At 38.6% G+C, this 22,396-nt stretch overlaps 1 protein-coding gene across 6 annotated transcripts in view; it reads right to left on the bottom strand.

Annotated features, from left to right (window-relative positions):
• LOC139443202 (protein Smaug homolog 1-like) overlaps positions 1-22,396 on the bottom strand; it is a 61,353-nt gene that overhangs the window by 24,983 nt on the left and 13,974 nt on the right. For all 6 annotated transcript variants that reach the window (XM_071224167.1, XM_071224168.1, XM_071224164.1 and 3 more), the window contains exons 3-8: positions 19,083-19,676; positions 15,510-15,794; positions 14,214-14,323; positions 12,417-12,503; positions 7,436-7,643; positions 757-845 (exon numbers count right to left, since the gene is read on the bottom strand). In XM_071224167.1, coding sequence (XP_071080268.1) covers positions 757-845; positions 7,436-7,643; positions 12,417-12,503; positions 14,214-14,323; positions 15,510-15,794; positions 19,083-19,676 — 1,373 coding nt within the window. The remainder of the gene's footprint in view (positions 1-756; positions 846-7,435; positions 7,644-12,416; positions 12,504-14,213; positions 14,324-15,509; positions 15,795-19,082; positions 19,677-22,396) is intronic.

The raw sequence follows: 22,396 nt of genomic DNA, 5'->3' as shown, positions 1-22,396 counted from the left end.
GGATAGGAATGAGACACTCTCGAAGAGCATTATGATCCTGATACATAATTACAGGAAAACACATGAAGCCGGGTACAATATGTGTAACATGTTCACATGTAAACGAGCGCAAGCCAAGCCGAAAGGAGTATGACTGACATTGTATTCAGTTCGTCAAATCTACAAAGGACGATAGGATCTGCCCACTTGGAATCTCCTTTAACACTTCTTCTTGGTATCATAGATGGTGGAAACAAACATATGAAGTTTCAGCTTCATTGGTACTGTGGTTTCTGAGGAGAAGATCTAAATGCCATATTTGATTTCAGATCAACATTGACGGAAACAAACTTGGAACTACAATGGAGTGACCATCTCAACCACCAAGTTTCAGGCTTCTGGTCTTTACCTTTTGGAGAAGATTTATCAAGTATATATGCCACTCAACATTTCACTAAAGATGATTATTTTGGTCCGTAGCAAATGTTGGGTAGAATATTTGAAAAATTAACTGTGGCTACTTTGCAGCCATACCAATTTTGGACAAACCTGAACCCTCCCTACAGTAACAAACATCTACATCCAGATGAATCCATTAAGCTGTTTCAGAGAAGAAGTCGAAAATGTAAACATTTCATGTACTCATGGATGACTTCTACTGACTAAAGGTCACATGGCCTTTCAAGGCAGTTTAGGAACGTTTTAGTCATTTGCCAATTTAAGCCTGTTGAAAGTTAATTGGAAGCCGCGTTGCATTCAACAGTAGAAGAAGCCTACCTCGTGATTGAGACACTTGTCTATGAGCTGTAGGTACGTTGTGAAGCAGTCATCATCAGGACGGCTTGCCACCAACAGCTGGGTGCACACTGAAATACATTCAACAGCTATTCAAATCTTCAACATCTTAATTCCAGTTGCTATAAAAATGTCTCTTGACTCAACTCTTAACTGCTATACCCAACATCCCTGGTTAAAACCAGAACGTCTTGTTTCCAGACCTGTATAAACGCTGCATCAAATATAGTTCAGTCATATATGTTACAGCCAATGTCAATAATCAGGCAATATGTATATTGACTGAAAAATTCAGTCAATATTTTGACTTATTCACTCATACATACTGCCTGAAAAATGAGACTGAATTCTAGACAAATTAACTGAAATGAATTAGACTGTATGCAGTTTTAGCCACTTTACACAATATATTGGAATCAATTTGATGTTGACAAATGTCAAAACATTGGTTATTATCTGTGTTTTCTTAACAAAAAGTAAAACAGATTAGAAGCCAGATAGGTAATCAATCAAATAGAAGGTAGCAGTGACCTGACACAGTCTCCTCACTAAAGCAAATACCCTTATCAGAAGCGGGCTGAGTACAACAGGTACATGGCAAAACAATAGGTGAAAGTGACCTCTAAAATAAAGTAGACATTAATACTCAATCAATCAAAGTGGTTTAGTTTTGTCTCACCCTTTGAACATAAAGAAGAAAGAGGTCAGCGGAGCATGATACATTAAAACACATGTACACATGCCACCCAAACAGGTTATGAGACACAAGTAAAATCAAGAATAATTCTTTGTATAAAACATGAAATTAATTTCTACATACACAGGAGGGAAATGAGTGTGTGTGTGTGTGTGTGTGTGTGTGTGTGTGTGTGTGTGTGTGTGTGTGTGTGTGTATGTATATATAGTAATAATTAAATAAGTGGAGTAAGATTGAACACATTTTTAATTGGCTAGCGCTTTCAACTCGTACCACGTACGAGTCTCATCAGGCCATAACTGAATAACGAACATGTAGTAGTAACATATAGTTACGTGACGTCATAACATTTAGGAAACTATGACATCACAATAAAATAAATAAATGCACATAAAAAAATTAACAAATGATAGAAGAGTTTTCTGCGGGTGATCATTTTAAAGAACATTGTACCTAATGAGTGCGTGAGTTTGGTTTTAGCAATATTCCAGCAATATCACGGCAGGGGACACCAGAAATGGGCTTCACACATTGTACCCATGTCGGGAATTGAACCTCAGTCTTCAGGGTGACGAGCTAATGCTTTAACCGCAAGGCTACCCGACTGTCCTTGTACCTGATGAAGCGGTAGGGTATTATCATTAAGCAATATATTCAAATTAGAGGCAGAGAAATCACTGAATAAGGTCAGAATGTCACTACAGCGGATATCGTTATAAAAAGAACATTGAAGTACACCATTGCTCTGTCAACTTTTGCAATGGCTACTTCAATTGAAGCTTCATTTCATGAACAGTTGTTGAACAAGAAAAGAGTCTGAAAACTAGTCCTTAAACAAATATTTTGTGTTACTTGTAGAACTGCAGTGCAAATGCAATAACAGTGCCCAAGACCCATATACTTTACACCTATCGACAATGTTTGACATCATTAAGAGAGGTCACATGGACTATATATGCTATATCACTATTGAGGGAGTAGAAGTGTAGGAATCTCTTTGCATTGAATGTCAGAAGAACTGTAAATGAATCACAACAAGGGACGTAGTTGTTCAACCCATCGTGTCCAAAGACCTTGGATCATGTGGTGAAGGCGACCCTCGCCTTGGGCGTCATTGTGAACAGAGACAACAATGACCAGTATCAGGGAAGCTGTTCGTGCAGGAGTCCTGAAGGAACACTACAGCAGAAACCAGTTCGACCTGTGGACTCAACAGCTGTACAGCACTGAGGAAATGTGTAAAGACAAAGAGAAGGACCTCTGTCAGGCAGTGCAAACTGAGTCCAAGTGCGGAGGTGAGGGATTTGCCAAGTGTAGTTGTGTGTCATAAGTGTCAGACAAATAGATGCACAAGGCAGGTTTAAGATGCAACAGCAGGTGCCACTCCCATCTCACACGTGCCAACATGAACTGTTAAACGTTAGACTCATGATGACATATTCTGTGAGTGAGTGAGTGCATTGGGTTTAACGCCGCTTTTAACAGTATTCCAGTTATAACACGGTGTGTCAGCTTGATGTGGGAGGAAAGCCTGAAGTGATGCAGGTCTTAGACGTTTACCACTTCGGTGAAACCCACAACACGGGTATGGTGCTGACAAACCTAGAAACATAATCAGGGCGAAGCAGGATTCGAACCCACAATCATAGGTTTCTGGCGTATCCAAGGGACGCAACTCGGCACATCGAATCGCTGCGCCTTAGACGACTGGGCCACCCATGCCCTCTCAATATATTCTGTATGGTCTTTAGCTGAACTGCATGTTATGTCAATGACAGGGACTGTAACATATATGAGATGTGTCAGCTTCATAAAGCCCCAATTGGTGCAGGTCTCATGACAGTGACTGTATCATATATGAGATGTGTCAGCTTCATAAAGCCCCAATTGGTGCAGGTCTCATGACATTGACTGTAACATATATGAGATGTGTCAGCTTCATAAAGCCCCAATAGGTGCAGGTCTCATGACAGTGACTGTAACATATATGAGATGTGTCAGCTTCATAAAGCCCCAATTGGTGCAGGTCTCATGACAGTGACTGTAACATATATGAGATGTGTCAGCTTCATAAAGCCCCAATTGGTGCAGGTCTAATCACAGTGACTGTAACATATGAGATGTGTCAGCTTCATAAAGCCCCAATTGGTGCAGGTCTCATGACAGTGACTGTAACATATATGAGATGTGTCAGCTTCATAAAGCCCCAATTGGTGCAGGTCTCATGACAGTGACTGTAACATATATGAGATGTGTCAGCTTCATAAAGCCCCAATTGGTGCAGGTCTCATGACAGTGACTGTAACATATATGAGATGTGTCAGCTTCATAAAGCCCCAATTGGTGCAGGTCTCATGACAGTGACTGTAACATATATGAGATGTGTCAGCTTCATAAAGCCCCAATTGGTGCAGGTCTCATGACAGTGACTGTAACATATATGAGATGTGTCAGCTTCATAAAGCCCCAATAGGTGCAGGTCTAATCACAGGGACTGTAACATATATGAGATGTGTCAGCTTCATAAAGCCCCAATTGGTGCAGGTCTCATGGCAGTGACTGTATCATATATGAGATGTGTCAGCTTCATAAAGCCCCAATTGGTGCAGGTCTCATGACATTGACTGTAACATATATGAGATGTGTCAGCTTCATAAAGCCCCAATAGGTGCAGGTCTCATGACAGTGACTGTAACATATATGAGATGTGTCAGCTTCATAAAGCCCCAATTGGTGCAGGTCTCATGACAGTGACTGTAACATATATGAGATGTGTCAGCTTCATAAAGCCCCAATAGGTGCAGGTCTAATCACAGTGACTGTAACATATATGAGATGTGTCAGCTTCATAAAGCCCCAATTGGTGCAGGTCTCATGACAGTGACTGTAACATATATGAGATGTGTCAGCTTCATAAAGCCCCAATAGGTGCAGGTCTCATGACAGTGACTGTAACATATATGAGATGTGTCAGCTTCATAAAGCCCCAATTGGTGCAGGTCTCATGACAGTGACTGTAACATATATGAGATGTGTCAGCTTCATAAATCCCCAATTGGTGCAGGGCTCATGACAGTGACTGTAACATATATGAGATGTGTCAGCTTCATAAAGCCCCAATAGGTGCAGGTCTAATCTCAGGGACTGTAACATATATGAGATGTGTCAGCTTCATAAAGCCCCAATTGGTGCAGGTCTCATGACAGTGACTGTATCATATATGAGATGTGTCAGCTTCATAAAGCCCCAATTGGTGCAGGTCTCATGACATTGACTGTAACATATATGAGATGTGTCAGCTTCATAAAGCCCCAATAGGTGCAGGTCTCATGACAGTGACTGTAACATATATGAGATGTGTCAGCTTCATAAAGCCCCAATTGGTGCAGGTCTCATGACAGTGACTGTAACATATATGAGATGTGTCAGCTTCATAAAGCCCCAATAGGTGCAGGTCTAATCACAGTGACTGTAACATATGAGATGTGTCAGCTTCATAAAGCCCCAATTGGTGCAGGTCTCATGACAGTGACTGTAACATATATGAGATGTGTCAGCTTCATAAAGCCCCAATTGGTGCAGGTCTCATGACAGTGACTGTAACATATATGAGATGTGTCAGCTTCATAAAGCTCCAATAGGTGCAGGTCTCATGACAGTGACTGTAACATATATGAGATGTGTCAGCTTCATAAAGCCCCAATAGGTGCAGGTCTCATGACAGTGACTGTAACATATATGAGATGTGTCAGCTTCATAAAGCCCCAATTGGTGCAGGTCTCATGACAGTGACTGTAACATATATGAGATGTGTCAGCTTCATAAAGCCCCAATTGGTGCAGGTCTCATGACAGTGACTGTAACATATATGAGATGTGTCAGCTTCATAAAGCCCCAATTGGTGCAGGTCTCATGACAGTGACTGTAACATATATGAGATAAAGCCCGAAAATATCCATGTCCAAAAGATGCCAGCACTAAGTACATTCTGATGATCTCTATCCTCTGCATGATGGGCCAATGTACTGGTACAAGAATTCAAAGTCCCTTCTGTCAACAAATTTTGTTTCTTGTGTTTAATGTACAAAGTACAAGTCATGAGTCTTTGGGTGTCATCATATGCTACCCAGGGATATGTTTTCAGCCATTTGACATTGAAAGATCGTTGTGTACTGTTGTCAGTATTGCTGTCGAGATTATCAGATTTTTTAATGGGTCCATGCTTATCAGTAGCTTTCCCGTCCTCTTCAATATCTAAGGCCACATTCTCATAGTTTCGGAAACAAGAGTCATCAGAAAGATGACATATCCCCCCAGCAGCTGTCTGTAAGGTAACCACAAGTAAATGTGCAATTCTGTATGTAATGAGTCAAGAGTTGAACGTTCTTGAAGAAGCATACATTGTTTACCCACATAAGATCCACCATGGTCGCATCCATATGAAATGGAAAGTAAAACAAGTGTGTTTCTGTGGGGTTTATTTATGCTAACAAATAACAAATTACAAGAAACAATAACTAAACAAGCGTATAGTCAACGAAGTCTTCTAAATCCCCTGCCCATTTTACCAGGTTATGGTCCCAACATTTCTCTTAGCCCATGTCAAAATAGCTGCAATGGAAATTCTAAAATTAACATTGCTAAAACTCCTTAATATCAAAAGGCACCAGTTCAGTATGTGCTTTATATTTAGACATGCAATGCTTGGCAAGGAAATATTTAACAGTTTATTGGTTATACTCCATAAGTGAACCCACCCTATATTAAAACTAAATCCAAATTGTTGCCATGGAAACGTAAAAAATAAAAAATTTTAAAATTCCTAAATAGCAAAAGAAACCAGTTCAGTATATGCCTGGTAGACATGCAAAGTTTTGTAAGAAAGTATTTGAGAGTTTTTGAGTTACGCTTCGGAAACATACACCACCGTTATAGAACCTAAGTCCAACTTGTTGCCATGTAAACGTAAAAAATTAAAAATTTCTAAAATTCCTAAATAGCAAAAGGCACCAGTTCAGCATGAGTCTGATGGACATGCAAAGTTTTGTAAGTAAGTTTTGAATGGGTTTTGAGTTATACTCCGGAAACAAACTCTACCCTTATAGAACCTAAAATTTGTTACCATGGAAACGTAAAAAAATAAAAATCTATAAAATTCCTAAATAGCAAAAGGCACCAGTTCAGTATGTGCGTGGTAGACATACAAAGTTTTGTAAGAAAGTATTTAACAATTTTTGAGTTATGCTCCAGAAATGAACACCACCCTTATCATGCTTATAGAACCTAAGTCCAACTTGTTGCCATGGAAACATATAAAATAAAAATTTCTAAAATTCCTAAATAGCAAAAGGCAACAGTTCAGTATGTAGTTTAAACCTGTGAAAAGTACCATGGAGAAATATTCAACAGTTTTTGAGTTCTGCTTCGTAAACTAACATCACTTACATAGTGAGCCTATGTCCAGCATGCTTTCATGAAAATTTGAGATGTAAAAATTGGAAAACTTGCAAAATAGCAAAAGGCACAACTTCACCACTTGAGTGATATAAATGCAAAGTTTGATGAAGAAATCTTAAACAGTTTCGAAGTTCTGCTCCGGAAACAAACATCCCTCACAAAGTTAGCCTATGTCCAGCATGCTTTCATGAAAATTTGAAAATAAAAAAATTGGGAAAATTCCAAAATAGCAAAAGATTTCTCATGAGTTAATCCAATATTTTGACCTAGACCTTACACAGGTCACCCTGAAATTGATATTTATTGAGCAACCCCCTTTTATGACAGATGGATGGACAGACAACAAACCACAACGTAAATTGTGAACAAGAACATGAAGATCTTTGTGAGGGCAGAGGGTTATGTCTTCTTGAGGTTCATGGTTTTATAGAAGATACATTTGATAAACTGTGTTGTGTCTGACAATAGCAAAGTTTGACCATACAGTATTCTATGAACATTTCTGACCTTTTCCCATGAGTCTTGTAAACTGGCCAGTAATGTCTCCTTCTGCTATTTTGTTGCCATCACTGTCACTTGGTGTAGTGGATGGGGAAATTGGTGGAGACACTACTGATGAGACGGCTGTAGCAGGTACGTGACCCTTGATAGGTGTGTTCAACATATTCCTCATCTCTGTAATGGCCTGCTTTATGGAACCCTTTTCCATTATGTCCTGCAAAAAGAAATTCCTCCATCTTCATACGGCACACATGAACTGGCTGCTGCCTCAACAAAGAATACCGTATTCGACATTATAAGCGCTCAGGGCTCTCTCAAAGTTAGAAATAGGGGGCTCTTATTAGAATATTATTTTGGTGAAAAACAACAGAGTTGAAAGATTGTAAATTTCGTGGTTTATGCTGACAGCCTAAAATGTTTATATACGACAGATATATTTTTTCCAGAATTTAATTTCAAATAATTAAGAATGCATATAAGATAAGTATTATACACGAATGAATAAGTCCTGTGTACATTGATCAATTGGAAGGGGTGCTAATTGGGATTGTTCACTAGCCAATATATTAGAAAATATCTCTGTGGGCGCTTATTAGAGCTAGGCGCTTATTACGTCGAATACGGTAATAACAGTCATCAGAAGATGACAAATCCTCCCGGACCCCTCAAATTCGGAAGAACAAATCTAACTGTTACTTTAACGAGGCAAATTAAAGAATTTCTATCTACTCCGTATACAAGAGTAGGTATTGAGCTATCAAAACAAAACCATGTAATTGGGATTCAGAACTTTGTATTTCTATGTCAGGTACACACCAATATGAAGAGAGTCAAAGTCAAACTTATTGTCTTGGAAATGGAAAAAATCTATATTCTATGAATTCCCAAATGGCAAAGGGCACTAGTTTTGTGTGCGGAGTTTCATGAAAGAATACCTATCATTTTTAAAGATATGAACAGTGAGTGAGTGTGGTTTTACGCCGCTTTTAGAAATATTCCAGCAATATCACGACAGGGACACCAGAAATGGGCTACACATAATGTACCAATGTCGGGAATCGAACCCGGGTCTTCGGCTTTAACCACTAGACTACCTGACCGCCCCCACTATGAACAGAGTCAAAGCCAAACTTGTTGCCATGGAAAACGAAAAATAATAATAGTTTTTTTAAATTCCTAAATAGCAAAAGCCACCACTTCTACCCCTGATTAATAAATGTTAAATGTTTTTTTCACATTTTCTCTGGAAAAGGCACCTTCCTCCATTTTGCCTTTCAGTTAGGTCTAACTTGTTTCCATGGAAACAGGGAAAAATATACAAAAAATCCTAAATAGCAAAGGCCATCACTTCAGCTCTTGGTTAATACATGTACCAAGTTTGGATGAAAAGTTTTTCACAATTTTAAAGTTGTGCCCTGGAAATGAAATCTACCTCCCCTTTTGAGACTAAGTCCAAATTGAGAAAAATAAAAAAAATCTGCAAATAGTAAAAGGCACCACTTCAGGATATGTTTGATATATCTGCCAAGTTTTGTTGAAAGAAATGGATTGATTTTGAGTTGTGTTCCAGAAACAAAATCCACCACCCCTTTTTGGGAGACTAAGTACAAATTGTTTCAAATGTTTTGAAACAAAATGATTACAGACAGACAGACAGACAGACAGACAGATGAGGTGACAACAATATCCCCCCGCATTATATGTGAGGGCGATAACAATGAGTCAATCTGTTTCTTGATACTTGATTTGAGTGAGTTAGCTTGGGTTGGGTTGTGACTGCTTGAAACAGTACTTCACTTCAACATTCAATCAGAAGCCATGTTGGGAGTTGGCAGGACTCCCTAACATAGTCATTGGGAGATTGATTACAACCAAACATTGCCTTATAAATGAATGTTTGACTAATCATGTGGGCATGACCCATAACTGGTCAAGTCATCTCAAAAATTCATTTTTTGACAACACACACCTGTTGTCTTTCTTGGTTGTCTGCACCCTCCAACATGTTTTGTTTGTCATGTTATACCTCGCCCTTCCTTTTTATTATCAATCCATTACCATCACTTAATATCTCTATTGATTTCTGTAATAATCTGTAGTTTTCAAACCACATTGGTTTAGTGGTAGAGCATCCACCCAGAAGGCTGAAAGGTCCAGGATCCCCGTCCACATCATCCCAAAGGACATTAAAAGGATGGTAAACGTTGTTACCCTGCCTGGCACTCGGCATTAATGGGCTAAAACAAAGACTGGTCGGCTCGGAGTCAGTATACTATGTCTAAGTGGGGTATTAATGTTAAAGTATGGCATTTCTCAGTGGGCTAGCACTATAAAATCGTCATTAGTCTTGTACTTGTACAAGCAGCCAAACACACACGTATATTAAAGTGCAATAATCTTGAACGCGACTTTAAACCCAGTTCACTTCACCTGTTATTTTCAAATATGGTATCCCCTACTTTGGGGGACGGCATACAGAGATAAATTTGGTTAGTATTCATACTATATATTCTATTTACAGAAACCCACCCTTCCATCCCTCGCACTTGTGGTAGAATTCTTCATGTACATTGCAGCTTAAGGATACATTATCCTATCAATTTTATAATGTTGATTGCTGGATAGTTATCTAGTTATAAACCACATCAGGTGTGGCAAGGTCTAGAAGGGGCTGATTTGCCTGCTTGTGCAGCGGGAACCCTTTCAAGCCCTCATATTTCAGCGGGTGGACATAAATGTATATAGCTTGTCAGCTGTATAGTAAAGAGCAAGTTGTTTTGCTGCTGCTGGATAGAAGTTATCTCCCTTTGTTTGGTCTTGGGCATGGCTCCAGTGTCATTGGAAAATGCAGTGAGTGGGGGTTATTCTCATATTAAAAAAACACTTCTTTCAATATCTTTAGGAGGCATCTTGCTTCCTTTTTTTATATAACAAAACATCAAAATCAAGTATGGCCACCAAGCTGCATTACTTTTGACATGCACCCAAAAACAGAAGAGATGCAATTTACAATGTTGATACATAATGCCAGTTTTCAAAGTTTTCTGAGCACAACCATTAAAGAAACAATTATTAAAGTAAATTTACAAGAAAAAATCAGTCAGAAGTAGATGCACCCAAAACAAAGAAGATATCGCAAAATAGCTAACAAGGTTTGATGATTTAATGAGGGAGATGATATTGAGAGTCTTGAAGCAATAGACTGGTAATTTCAGGAATAGAGTTTTGAAGAAATGTACATAAAACAAATAGTTTCAAAGTAAAATGCATTTGAACACCTTGAATCCAATATCAGAGCCATGCCAAGTTACTTTTAACATGAGCAACCAAAATTTAATAAATGTGGAACACATGGCATAAATGATTCACCATAAATTTCATAAATAAATATAATTTTTAAGTGATAATTTATGAAAAAAGTGATCAGAAATAAAATCTAATGTGGCCACCACCAAAACAATAGATTGGAAAATGGTGTATTTGATGTATTAAGTATGGAGATAATTCTCATTATAAGTTTAGAAGTATTTCATCTAGGAAGTTCAGGAGAAGTGTTTAGAAGACATTTACCCCAAAACGAAGTAAAATGCACTTTGATAATCTTTAACTGAATATGGCTACCAAACCACGACTGATCATTGCTGCTGATCGACAACCAAAGTCAAAGAACATAAAATGTCAAGCACCTAAGTAGCAGTCACATGTAAAGTTTGAGAGTAATTTGACAAATGGATGCAGCACAACGGGACAAAATTTGTCTTTGAAAAATGAATGGTTCTTTAATTATCTGCCCTTGGTCGTCTGGCCTTTGGCCTTGGGATTTTTGTGGTATATAGTATGCAATTGTCTACCAGGGATCATTTAGGACCTAGTCTTCACACCATAAGCACGCTGAAATATGAAATGGCTCATCAAAATGAGCAACTTGGGCCTTTCCGGTAGCGAGAATCACAGATCACACAATAAAAGGTATAATCCGGGCCTTCAAACTTCATAAATGATAAAATCATACTTGGTTTGCATATTGTGATTCGCAAAAGATCACAGATTGTTTACATAGAAAGTAGCCTAAGTAATCCGCTAGTCAATATTCTTTTGTAGTTTTGCATGATATTTGATAAAAATAGTTGGTAAGTATTGACATAACTGTATATCCTAATAATTCCACAAGTTCTATTCATAAAACTTTGCCAAAAAACAAGCATGGGTCTTTACAACTTAGCTTGTTCAAGCATGTACAATATACCTTAAAACACATGGTCGTCATATCACAGAGGATGGTTTCAAAGTTCTTGTACACTATTTGGCATTTTCAGAAGTAGAAGTGTTATCATCAAATCAGAAGACAGAAGGCATGTATCAGAGATTTTGAATAAAATGCTGAGAGTAAAACTAAACAAAGCCTAGTTAATTAAAACAGAGTTAATTGATGATATAATTACAGGAAATAGCTGACTCTTGTCTCACCAAACATAAAACCCATTTCCCCATTTCTCTATATTTTATAGGCAGCTTTCTAAGGTTGCACCTTGTCAAGAAAATGGCAGCATGCACTCTAGTTATTCATGTGATGAACATCAAAGAAAAAACAAAAGATAATATGTTTTATGACTGAAACATTTCCAACTGTTTGGTCTGATGATGTTCTTCACTCTGGACATGGTAGGTACCAGTGAATAGTAACAACTGTACTCATAATGGATCATTACATTGGTACTGGGTAACAAATCAATCATGTAATTACAATCCATAAATCAAACATCACTAGCAGTACTTATAGGCACTCATCGGAACATGACTAAGTGGGACAGACAGACATTAAGACAGACATATATTTTATTATAGTCTCACCTAAAAAATAAAGTACATACGGAACATACTAAAATATACATACTGAGCCATCCCTCATGGGAATATAAGATTCAAATAATTAAAACAATACAAAATGGGAGGTGACATGTGTTAGGCTTAACATTTTAATGTTTACCTTTTCCAGTGCCCGAAGCAGATCCTGCCTCTCTATCAGCTTGGCAATGCTCAGGATGATCTTATGACGGGCACCTTTTGTCACATTCTGAAAATACAGTCATTATGAAAGTAAAGTTTGTGCAAAAATACTGTCTTTATAAATCTGACCAATTATAAAATAAACATTGAGTTATCAGTAAAATACAAGTCTTGTAGCCTGAACTTGGCTCTTAACATCATTTTTAGTCCATTTCATGTCATCCTATATGGACTATTATTAGCTGTGATTACTACACCGAACTGTCAAAGTAATTTATTACCCCTTGTTCATAAAAATTCATATGTGCATTAGGGCAAATATCACTTCACGTGCACTGGTCTATTGTTTTAAGTCATCCAGATGACATTGTTGACATCATTCAAATCTTATTGTGATGTCATATGTGGAAAACTGCATGCGATGCATGGAGTTTTGTATGGCATGTAAGGAGCTAGCGTAGTATAGCTAGTCACATGACTTAACATGATGGCGTCCATGGATTGACAAACTGTCATTCATTATGTGTAAGTATTCTTAACTTGGTAAGTTCTAGGTACTATTAACTATAATGAGGTAGTTGTTGATGAAAATGGCAGACAGCCGTTGAGGGGGCAGCTGTAATATGGCAATGTAGTAATGACCATTTTGATTGATACAAAGGTGTTGAAGTCTGAATTGATCCGAGTTGTCAACAAGTGATCACAATGCCAGGCGGAGACAAACAGTGACATAAGGTCTGAATGACGTCACACTAGAAACGACATCATAGCAAAAGATATTTTACGTCATTCGACAATTGTGTTTTTGTAATGGCAATCGTGATTAGTGCATTTTTCTGAAAGAGAGCTCAAAAAGATTAGGAACTAATGGGTAATAAAGGAATTATTACACTCCCTTGTGTCATACTGATTTTACAAAACTCGTGTAAGAATTCATATATTACCTTTGCTCTCGCTCAGGAAACACAAGAATTCTGACTCAATTCCTAAATCAGTATGACACATTTGCTTGTACTATAATCTCTATGTTGTATACCAGGTCTACAAAGCCATAACATTAGACAAATATACATGTATTAGCATGAACACAACTGAAAATATTTAATTCATTTTTTTAAAGTTTTACTGACATTTGCTGCAGACTTAGGACTGAATATCAGCCTCTGCGTATGTCTACATAAATCCCTTTGTTGGCAAATTTAAGGGTTCGGTTTTCTGTGACAGTAAGGGATAAATTATGATTGACTAGCTGCAATGAGGTCCAACAGGCAATGCTATGCAACAGAAGTATGTCTGTTTTGAAAAAGTATCAAAGAAAGTGTCAAGCTGTTGAGATGTGCGCTACTGGTTCAGATAAACAAGTCACAAGTAGCCGCAGCTGCAGGTTAATTGTCTCCCTTACTCCTGTCTCAGCATTCTTTGATTTATTATATCTCTTCCCTTTCCTAAACTCACACCTGCCTGAGTTTTTACTAATAACGATGAGGTGATTGCAGCTGCCGAGGCCTTTAGCTGGAACCAAGACATGGCCTTCACACAGGGATAAAGCTGAAGCATCACCAGACCAGGTGTATTGACGTCAAAAGAAATTATATTGAAATATAATGCGTGAACAGTTTTTATTCTGAACAATTTTCTTCGATAGGCCACACACTTTTTGATTTACTGAATATTATTAGTTGGGCTTGTTGATCTGAAAACATGTTTTTCGACTCGGGAGACTTTTGTTGTATGTCAGATACTGCAACAACCACATGTCTGATTTTTGTCAGTGTACCTGAGATTCCAGCCATTCCTCAGATAGATTCATCATTTCTTCATACGTCATCTGTCGAAATAGGTAGGAGTACTTGTGCAGACGAAGATTTTTCAGCCAGACTGGAACCTCTGCAACAAACCCTCTCAGTTAAACAAAATTGGACAAACATTTAATTTAAATTACTAATCATTGACAATGGTAATCACAGACTTACACATAACTGACCCTTACTCCTAGATTAGGAAACCTCACCTGGCTTGCCTACTGTAACCCAATGTTGTTTCACATTTCTGATTGCATTTTCACTATTTAAGTTTTCAACTGGAGTGTCTTTAATAATTCTTTAAGATGTTTTTTTTTATTTCTAGACTGTTTTTAGGTTGTCTTAGTCAGAACCTTATTAACCTGTTTCACAGAGATAAAAAAAAAATCTCAGAGATATAACCGAAACTACAGACATAGAAAAAACAGAATTCATTTGTATCCATAAAAAAATACATATCTAAGCAATATTATCAGTGATGTCAACCCTTATTGAAGCTTTGGAGTAATTAGTGGAATAAAAAAGTGTAATTTCATGAGTAATGTTAACAGGACCACGATGCAGGTTTACACTTCAACATTTTTGTTAGGCCTTGACTTGAGCAAAACACATGGTCAATGCTCCACTTATTCATAAAAGTCATCAAGAAACACTAATGAACTGTTTTTCAGAAAGAAAATGTGATGTTTACGAGTTCTGAAGTAATATCAGTGTACATGCATCGACTGTTGACATGACTAGTGTGTTTCAACATAACAACCATTCAGAGACCTTGTATCATGGAGTAATGGATTGTGTGGATTGAAAGCATGACTCTCCAACGTCCTTGCCAAACTGGTCAATAGTTAAGGTATCATAACATGTAAGGACTAGTAGAAATTTGCCATTTTTAAGGTTTTTGCTATGTCTGTGTTATCAATATACATGTTATAAGGACTGGTGGACTAAATATGTGTAAGTTTCTACCGCTGCTCTCACTGATCAGTTTAGTTTCACTGTAGAAAGCTTCATGTCACCAGTGCATTTACAATTATCTCTCTGGGATATGTTATCCATGTAAATATATCATGACAAAACTGACAGAAATCGTAATTTGGAGACCAAGCGTAATGGCATAATTTTGGGCTAAAAATCTTAACTATTATGCTATAAATGTTATGGCTGGCATCTCTGCATTAACCAAGTAGCCAATGTTATTCATCAATGTTAGTTATACTCCAATGTGATTCCATGATGGCAATAACATTGTCTGATTATCATGATGAACCTACCTCTCATACCGCTACCATCTTCCAAAAAGCTGTTTCTCACAGGCTGGGGGCCTCCATCATCGGGGTGGGTGTCACTGCCACTTCCCGAGGAGGTGATGCTGCTCTGGGGGGACAGGGGAGCATGTTCACAGGTAGAGTTGTTGGAGTTGCCCCGAGACAGGTGGTTGTCATTGGTGCGCAACCAATCAGTAACAGTTTTCTCTGGGTTTGGAACGCCCACAGGTGGAGTGACTGAATATGTCCTACGTAGAGGTGCATGCAAGTTGTTTTGTTGATTGTTGTTACCTATATTTGGGTCAAAACAAAGATATACGAATAAATAACTTCCTTACCAGTGCTTTCTATCTTGTTACCGTACTTGTTACACTAATCAGTGCTGACAAACCTCTTAATTAAAACTAGTAAAATCTAGATATTTTTTAGATTAGTACATTTCATTTCTCCTCAATGCATTCACTGCCACCATCTGATAATAGTGAAGCTAAAAGATAAAGTGCTGTTCCATTCAGATGCAGGACCCTCCAATCACTAGCTTAGGCAGCAGTAGAAATTGGCACTAGTCCTATAGTCCTTGCCAAACTGCCCAATAGTTAAGGTATCATAAGGACTAGTAGTAGAAATTTGCCCTTTTCAAGAGTTAGCAGATGAAAACTGTTTGTTTCTATCGCTGAGCTGCCACATCATACCAGAAGTGGTAGATGACTGATGTCTTCATATTACTGTTCGTCACACGTAATATGTCCTCGGGAGGCAGGTCTTCGACAGGCGCGCCCTAGACATAGAATAAGTATACAAATATAAAAAGTATCTAGATTTTACAAGATTTCTTAACAATATCCCGCATTACTCCTTAATGCATCTTTATCCGATGGTATTCAGGCACGAATACCTTCAGATATCTACTCAAAAAAAACTCTCCCTACTGAAAGTCGTGTCAGCCACACCGCACAATTCTTCTGCGCAGATCGGGAATTGATCAGCCAATCATGTCCATAAAGAGGTAACGAGAGTAGGAGTACGTGTGGGTTTACAAACAGTAAAAGACAATACTGTGCGCTAAGGTCAAGAAACTGGGTTACCAAGCCATCATAGTGTATACGCAGTAAAGCCTCCAAACAAGCAAGAAATAAAACCATGCGAGAAGAGTAAGGCTTGCTCTGGACATGATTCAATTTTTTTTATGGCGTCACAGATTGGTTACTTGCTATGCTACAACCAGCAGTCCCAAACTGTAAATACTTCATACTTCAGGTAGTGGCTGGTGAAGACTGAGTCAGCCCTCCAAAAACATCCTTCCATGATTGCTCTTACTGTATAGAGCCATCATCCAGTCAATCACCGAATCTCAAGGGAGTTATTTGATATTAGCACAGAGTGGCTCAGCAATCTCATAAGCCTGAAGGATGATAGCTTGCAACAATAATGAAATGGTATTGCAGCTGACTTCGGTTGTGAACATCTCAGAAACAGGGTTATACAATCGTTTCCACTTACCACGCCCAGTCTTTGAGCAGCAGATGAAAACTCGTAGTGCACACACCTGGCATAATTATGATAATCCGAGTTCATCCCTGTCTTCCGCTCCCATAATGGAATAATGGTTGGATAGTGAAAGACCGACTGGGTTGTCCTGGCAACTGGTTTTTAGCTATAGAATACCAGTATACCACTGAGGTGTGTACCCAGCTCAAAGCCTACACAAGTGATATCGGCCACCTGAATCTCTCTCACTCTAGATGCCATGGTTAGTGTAAGAGTAAAATTGTCTTCTTGGTGAGGTTGAAGAATTATGTGGCATGGGGGACTCAAATGGAGTTCCACGCAAACATTGAAGTACCACATTCAAATCCCTAAACATGGGGACAAAATTTGGCATTCTGACCCTTAAGCCTAAACTAGCATAACAAAGCCTTCAGTTCCAGAATCTTAGCCATTTTACGATCCTCTGCTAATGCCAATACTGAATATAAAGCTACCAAATATGTAGTGATGGTGCTGCCTTTCAAGTGTCGTTTGGTACGCAAGTGTAGTAGATACTCGGCCAAGAATTTAGTGGGATCTTGAGCCTTTTCTTTACAATAGGTCTCAAATGATCGCCACTTATCATCGTAAAGGCCTTGAGTCGAGGGTCTATGTGCCATAGCAATAGCAGCTCGTGCCGATAGCCTTATTTGTCTAATGCTGTCTGTAAATGAACCAGGCGTATAGATTAAACCTGCCTGGCATCGGGTAGGGTAGAGAGTGTGCGCGAGTGGTTCCCTGCTTCAGCAGGTGAGGCGGTGGAGTGATGGCTACGTAGGTGTCCTGACCTCTGATGTAGAGCATCGGAAACTGTTGGATCGGCTATAGGTGCAATCCACCAGGATTCCCACATCCGCATTGATCAGAAGACGTTCGTCTATGTACAACGCGAACTGATTGTCCCTACTACATTTAACAAGAAAACAGCATTATAACTATCCCCCACCATGAGCCACATCAGAAGTTTGTTTGTTCATATGGTAGTGAGCAAAAACTATGAAAAAGAGCCCCATAAAGCCTAAGAAGAGATAGCCACTTGTGCTGCTTTTTGTCATCAGAAGAAATAGAATAAATTTGAAATTAAGTCTTGACAAGTAACTATTAGTATTAGATAAGCATGCAAACTTGTCCCCACTGCAAACACCATGCACTAAGTTGAAAAACACGGGACAAGGGTAAAAAAATATTTTACAGGACCAATTTCTGAACTCAGTCTTGACAAGTTTTTCTTAGTTAACCATGCAAACTTGCATTCATGTAACTTCAGTAGTTTCTGAGAAAATTGTCCCCATTTCACATAGTACATGTAGTATGCATGAAGTTAAAAATCATGGAGCAAGGGCCATAACTCTTTAAAAAATTAATTGACGGGACCAATTTTCGAACTTGGTCTCGACATCTATGTCTTATATAGTAATGCAAACTTTCATTCATGTAATTTCAGCAGTTGCTGAGAAAACTTGTCCCCATTCACTCAGTATGCACAAAAGTTGAAAAGCATGGAGTAAGGGCCATAACTCTGTAAAATATGAATGTGCGACACCAATTTTCGAATTCATTTTTTATAAGGTCGTGACCAGTAACATCAGTGTGCAAAATTTCATTCATCCAACTTGAATAGTTTCTCAGAAAGTTTTCCGGGCTCTCCACTGAGAAGCAAGCGAGCGGGCGAACGGAAAGACGGAAGGACAGATGGACAAACTCTGTTCCAATAATGATTCAGATGTATTTCATGACTTTGCAACATTGTCACAGATTGCTTTGGCCATTCCAGTCAGTAGCATACCAGCTGAACGTGCATGCACACAGGATGCAGAAAAAGTTTATGTCAGCGATGTTTGGAATATGAATACTACAATTTGAACAGAGCAGAAACTTTGTTCAGAAATAAAAAGTGAAAGCTGTAATGGTATGAACGTTCGAAGGTGCTTACTGTTAGGGTTTATCATGTTTATCATATAACTATTATGTGACCAGTCAAAACAAAACAGGAACAGTATTTTTAAGTTTCTAAAGTTAATGGTAACACTGGGAAACACTTGTTCTACTCACCCTGGTTACTAACTGGTGGTGTGCTGAAGTTAGGTGGTGCAGAGGAAGTGGCATGGAGAGCTGTATGACCATTGTTTGGTGATGATACTACTCCTACATGGCTGTTGCTGATTCTTAATGACTGATGACTGCCCAAACTGTTCCCAATATACCCATTGTTACTAGTATTATCCCCATTATCTGAACCATTCACAATGCTTGTAATGTCTTGATTGGTTGAGGTGGTCCATTGACCACTGTTAGGTCCATTGGACAGTGTAACCATCTGGTCTGTGACAGCCAAGGGTGGGGACTGACTTGGCCCCCTTGCTGGACTGATGCTGTATGTAAACCTCTCCTCCAGATATCCCAGCCACATTCGGAACTGTAAGCGTTCCTCCCCACTGATGGCAGGGTGGATGAGGGAGTAGGAGAGGAGCTGTCTACTTTCCTCAATGTTCACTCCATTTTCAATGGCATGAGAGAGCACCTCGGGAATGATGCGTAAGTATTCCTTCTTTGCAGAAGCATTGCCTGACTGTAAGAGAGGCAGATATTTGAGCAAGTGGCCGATAGCTTTTTCCTTGGATTCAGAACACACTTTGCTGATGAAAGCTGAAAAAAAAATTAAAAAGATAAAAACTAACTTCATCTAGTGACAAGTCATCAACAGGATCAATACTGCAACCCATTTTACTTCTAACTTAGGCAATAATTTAACTCCATTTAGTTGTGTTGGAAGTTAGATGGTGCCAGTCCTGTTTTCAATCATGATCATGTATTAGTACATGTTATCAAGTCCCAAGTATTGTGTCACTGATGTGTCACTGATGTGTGTTTGACATGTGTCACATGACTATTCCATTCATTATTCTAGCACTTATTCAGGAAAATATAGCCTACTACTACTTCACACAAGACTAAACTAAAATGTCTTGCCTCCAGTTAACAATGAACCAAAACATATTTCTGCTCTAAAGACATGATTTCCAGTCAATGACATCAATCTGGTTTGGGATTCACATGCCTGATGCAACATGATTTAAACCAGAAAGTCCCAAACCTCAAGCTTGTCCAGCATAAGAAGAAAGGTATATATGTGCACTTCCGGTTTAATGACCATGACCATCAACTTCAGTCAATCACTTGCATACCTTCAGAATTCAGTACCACAAACATTACAATACCCAATGAAGTAATTTGTGAAATGTTGTAAGCTACAATGATGAAACAATGCCCTGTGACACCCTAGCAACAGGTGCCGCTCTCAGTGATCTATCATCTCTACACACAATAACACTGAATCAGCATTCATTTACTAAATACCGCCTCCAATTGTGAAGTGCTGGTTTATGAAAGCACTCATGGTTTATCAAGAACTTTTTATTGCTGCTGCACACATCTTAACTTCGCCAATCCAAACCTTATCAATCTACCATGGGACATCTTACACAGTGAGTTAGAGAGTAAGTTGGGTTTAATGCTGCTTTGAACAGTATTCCAGTTATATCACACCGTGTCAGCTTGATGTGGGAGGAAAGCGTCAAGCGATGCAAGTCTTAGGCATTTACCACTTTGGTAAGAGCAGATGAAGTGGCTATATATATTGCTTAGAAGTAAATGTCTTGGAAGGTCCACCAAGCCACTTTCACTCGCTACATTTGCTCAGATTCACTCTTGTGGCTTAAGAAGCCTGAGCCTCCGTCATTCCTTACTATGATCCACATTACATTTTGCTCTTACAGTGTCCAAGATTTTTTCTATTAAAGAACAGGATGAGTGTGCGAAATGTCATCGTGACGACACGCAAGTGTACAAAGACGGAAGTCACACGAAACTCATGCACATGATGAAATAAGTGTCTGTCCCTTTCCTTTCATGATCGGAACCTTTTAAGCTAACTAGGCATGACTTAGTTTCCATTTGGCTCAGTCAGTTAGCTTGTTGGTTTAACTAACAACCCAAAGGTGACAAGTACCAGTCCAACGGATTCTCATAAAAACTAGGTACCTGTGTCACTGCCATGTGACCTGAGGCAAAGAATATCTTCATGAGAAGTTATGATGCTGAATCTTAAAGGCGCTTTGAGCAGTGTTGGCTGAAGAGCGCGTTTTTGCATCTTGGACGCACAAATATGAGTTCAAACGCACCAACATAACATGTGTGGGTCTCGTGGCGCAGTGACTGGACCATTATTAATTTCGGAATTTCATATCAAATGGCCACCGTTATTGTAAATCAAAGCTGTACGCCTTTGCGTAAAGGTATTTATTGCCAAACAAGACAGCGAAGCATGTTGATTAACGTTTGCTAGATCAAACCAGTTTCATTATCCTCTCCCTTCTTACTACAAATGCCCAAACCGGTTTCTTGACCTATATCTTTTTCGGTTTTGCATTTTTTTTATGTTCGCTAAGGTCCGTAGGTTTGCTTCAGCCAATCAGGTGCAGCATATTAAGCCACTTGGATACATTCATAATTCTATTAGCTTGTTGATTGGTCGAAAACATCACGACCTCGTGTCAAACTAAAAAAAGCCAGGCATATCAAGGGATCAAGTGACCGTGTTGGATGCTGGTACGCTATATCATTGCGGTAGTTAATTTATAACGGATCGTTATGGCGAACGCTTACAAACTTATTAAATATGTCATATGCAAAATGTTTTTGTTCTTTGTTCAACTTTTACGACACATAAATTAGGATTGACCGAAGCTTGTTTTCTTTGCTGAGATTGGTAAACAAAGTACCTGTCATGAGCGATTCTTACCGCAGTAAGGCTGTGTGGATTATATGGTTTACATCACTTCCTGTTTTGTATTTTGCATAATCAGAATGCATACGACCGAGGTTGGGTCAAGGGACTTCGTCTGAACACATGGGTTCTTTTCTAATCAACTTCGAAATGGAGGTGGGGATAATTCCACTTCAAAAACATCCCAGAAACTATCATAAAAACGTTAACGTGTGTGTACTTGCAAGTAACAATGACATAGCCAAACAAGTCCTGTATTCGATCATGCGATGTAATCTATCGTGCTTAGATTTGCATAAGTAAACAGTCGACAGGGTGTGTGGTTCACGAGATTTACCGATACTGCGATACTGTATATGATAAAGAATAAATGTGAACACTTGAATGTTAGCGTTGTTAACATTTATCTATGAATATTTAGTTATTCTACAACAAACTTATCCAGCTGTTTATAACTCATTCTTTGGTGAGTTATTTTAAGAAATGAAAAACACATTTTGCCAGAACAGTTATCAGTGTAACTGACATGTTTAAACATTTAATTAAAGCCCTCGAAATATGTTGACTAGATTTATCAAGG

The sequence above is a fragment of the Haliotis cracherodii genome, unplaced genomic scaffold, assembly GCF_022045235.1.
Source record: "Haliotis cracherodii isolate W230 unplaced genomic scaffold, xgHalCrac1.p SCAF_5, whole genome shotgun sequence".
NCBI lineage: Eukaryota > Metazoa > Mollusca > Gastropoda > Lepetellida > Haliotidae > Haliotis > Haliotis cracherodii.
The sequence above is the reverse complement of the archived record's forward strand: the minus strand, read 5'-3'. Positions and strand labels throughout refer to the sequence as shown.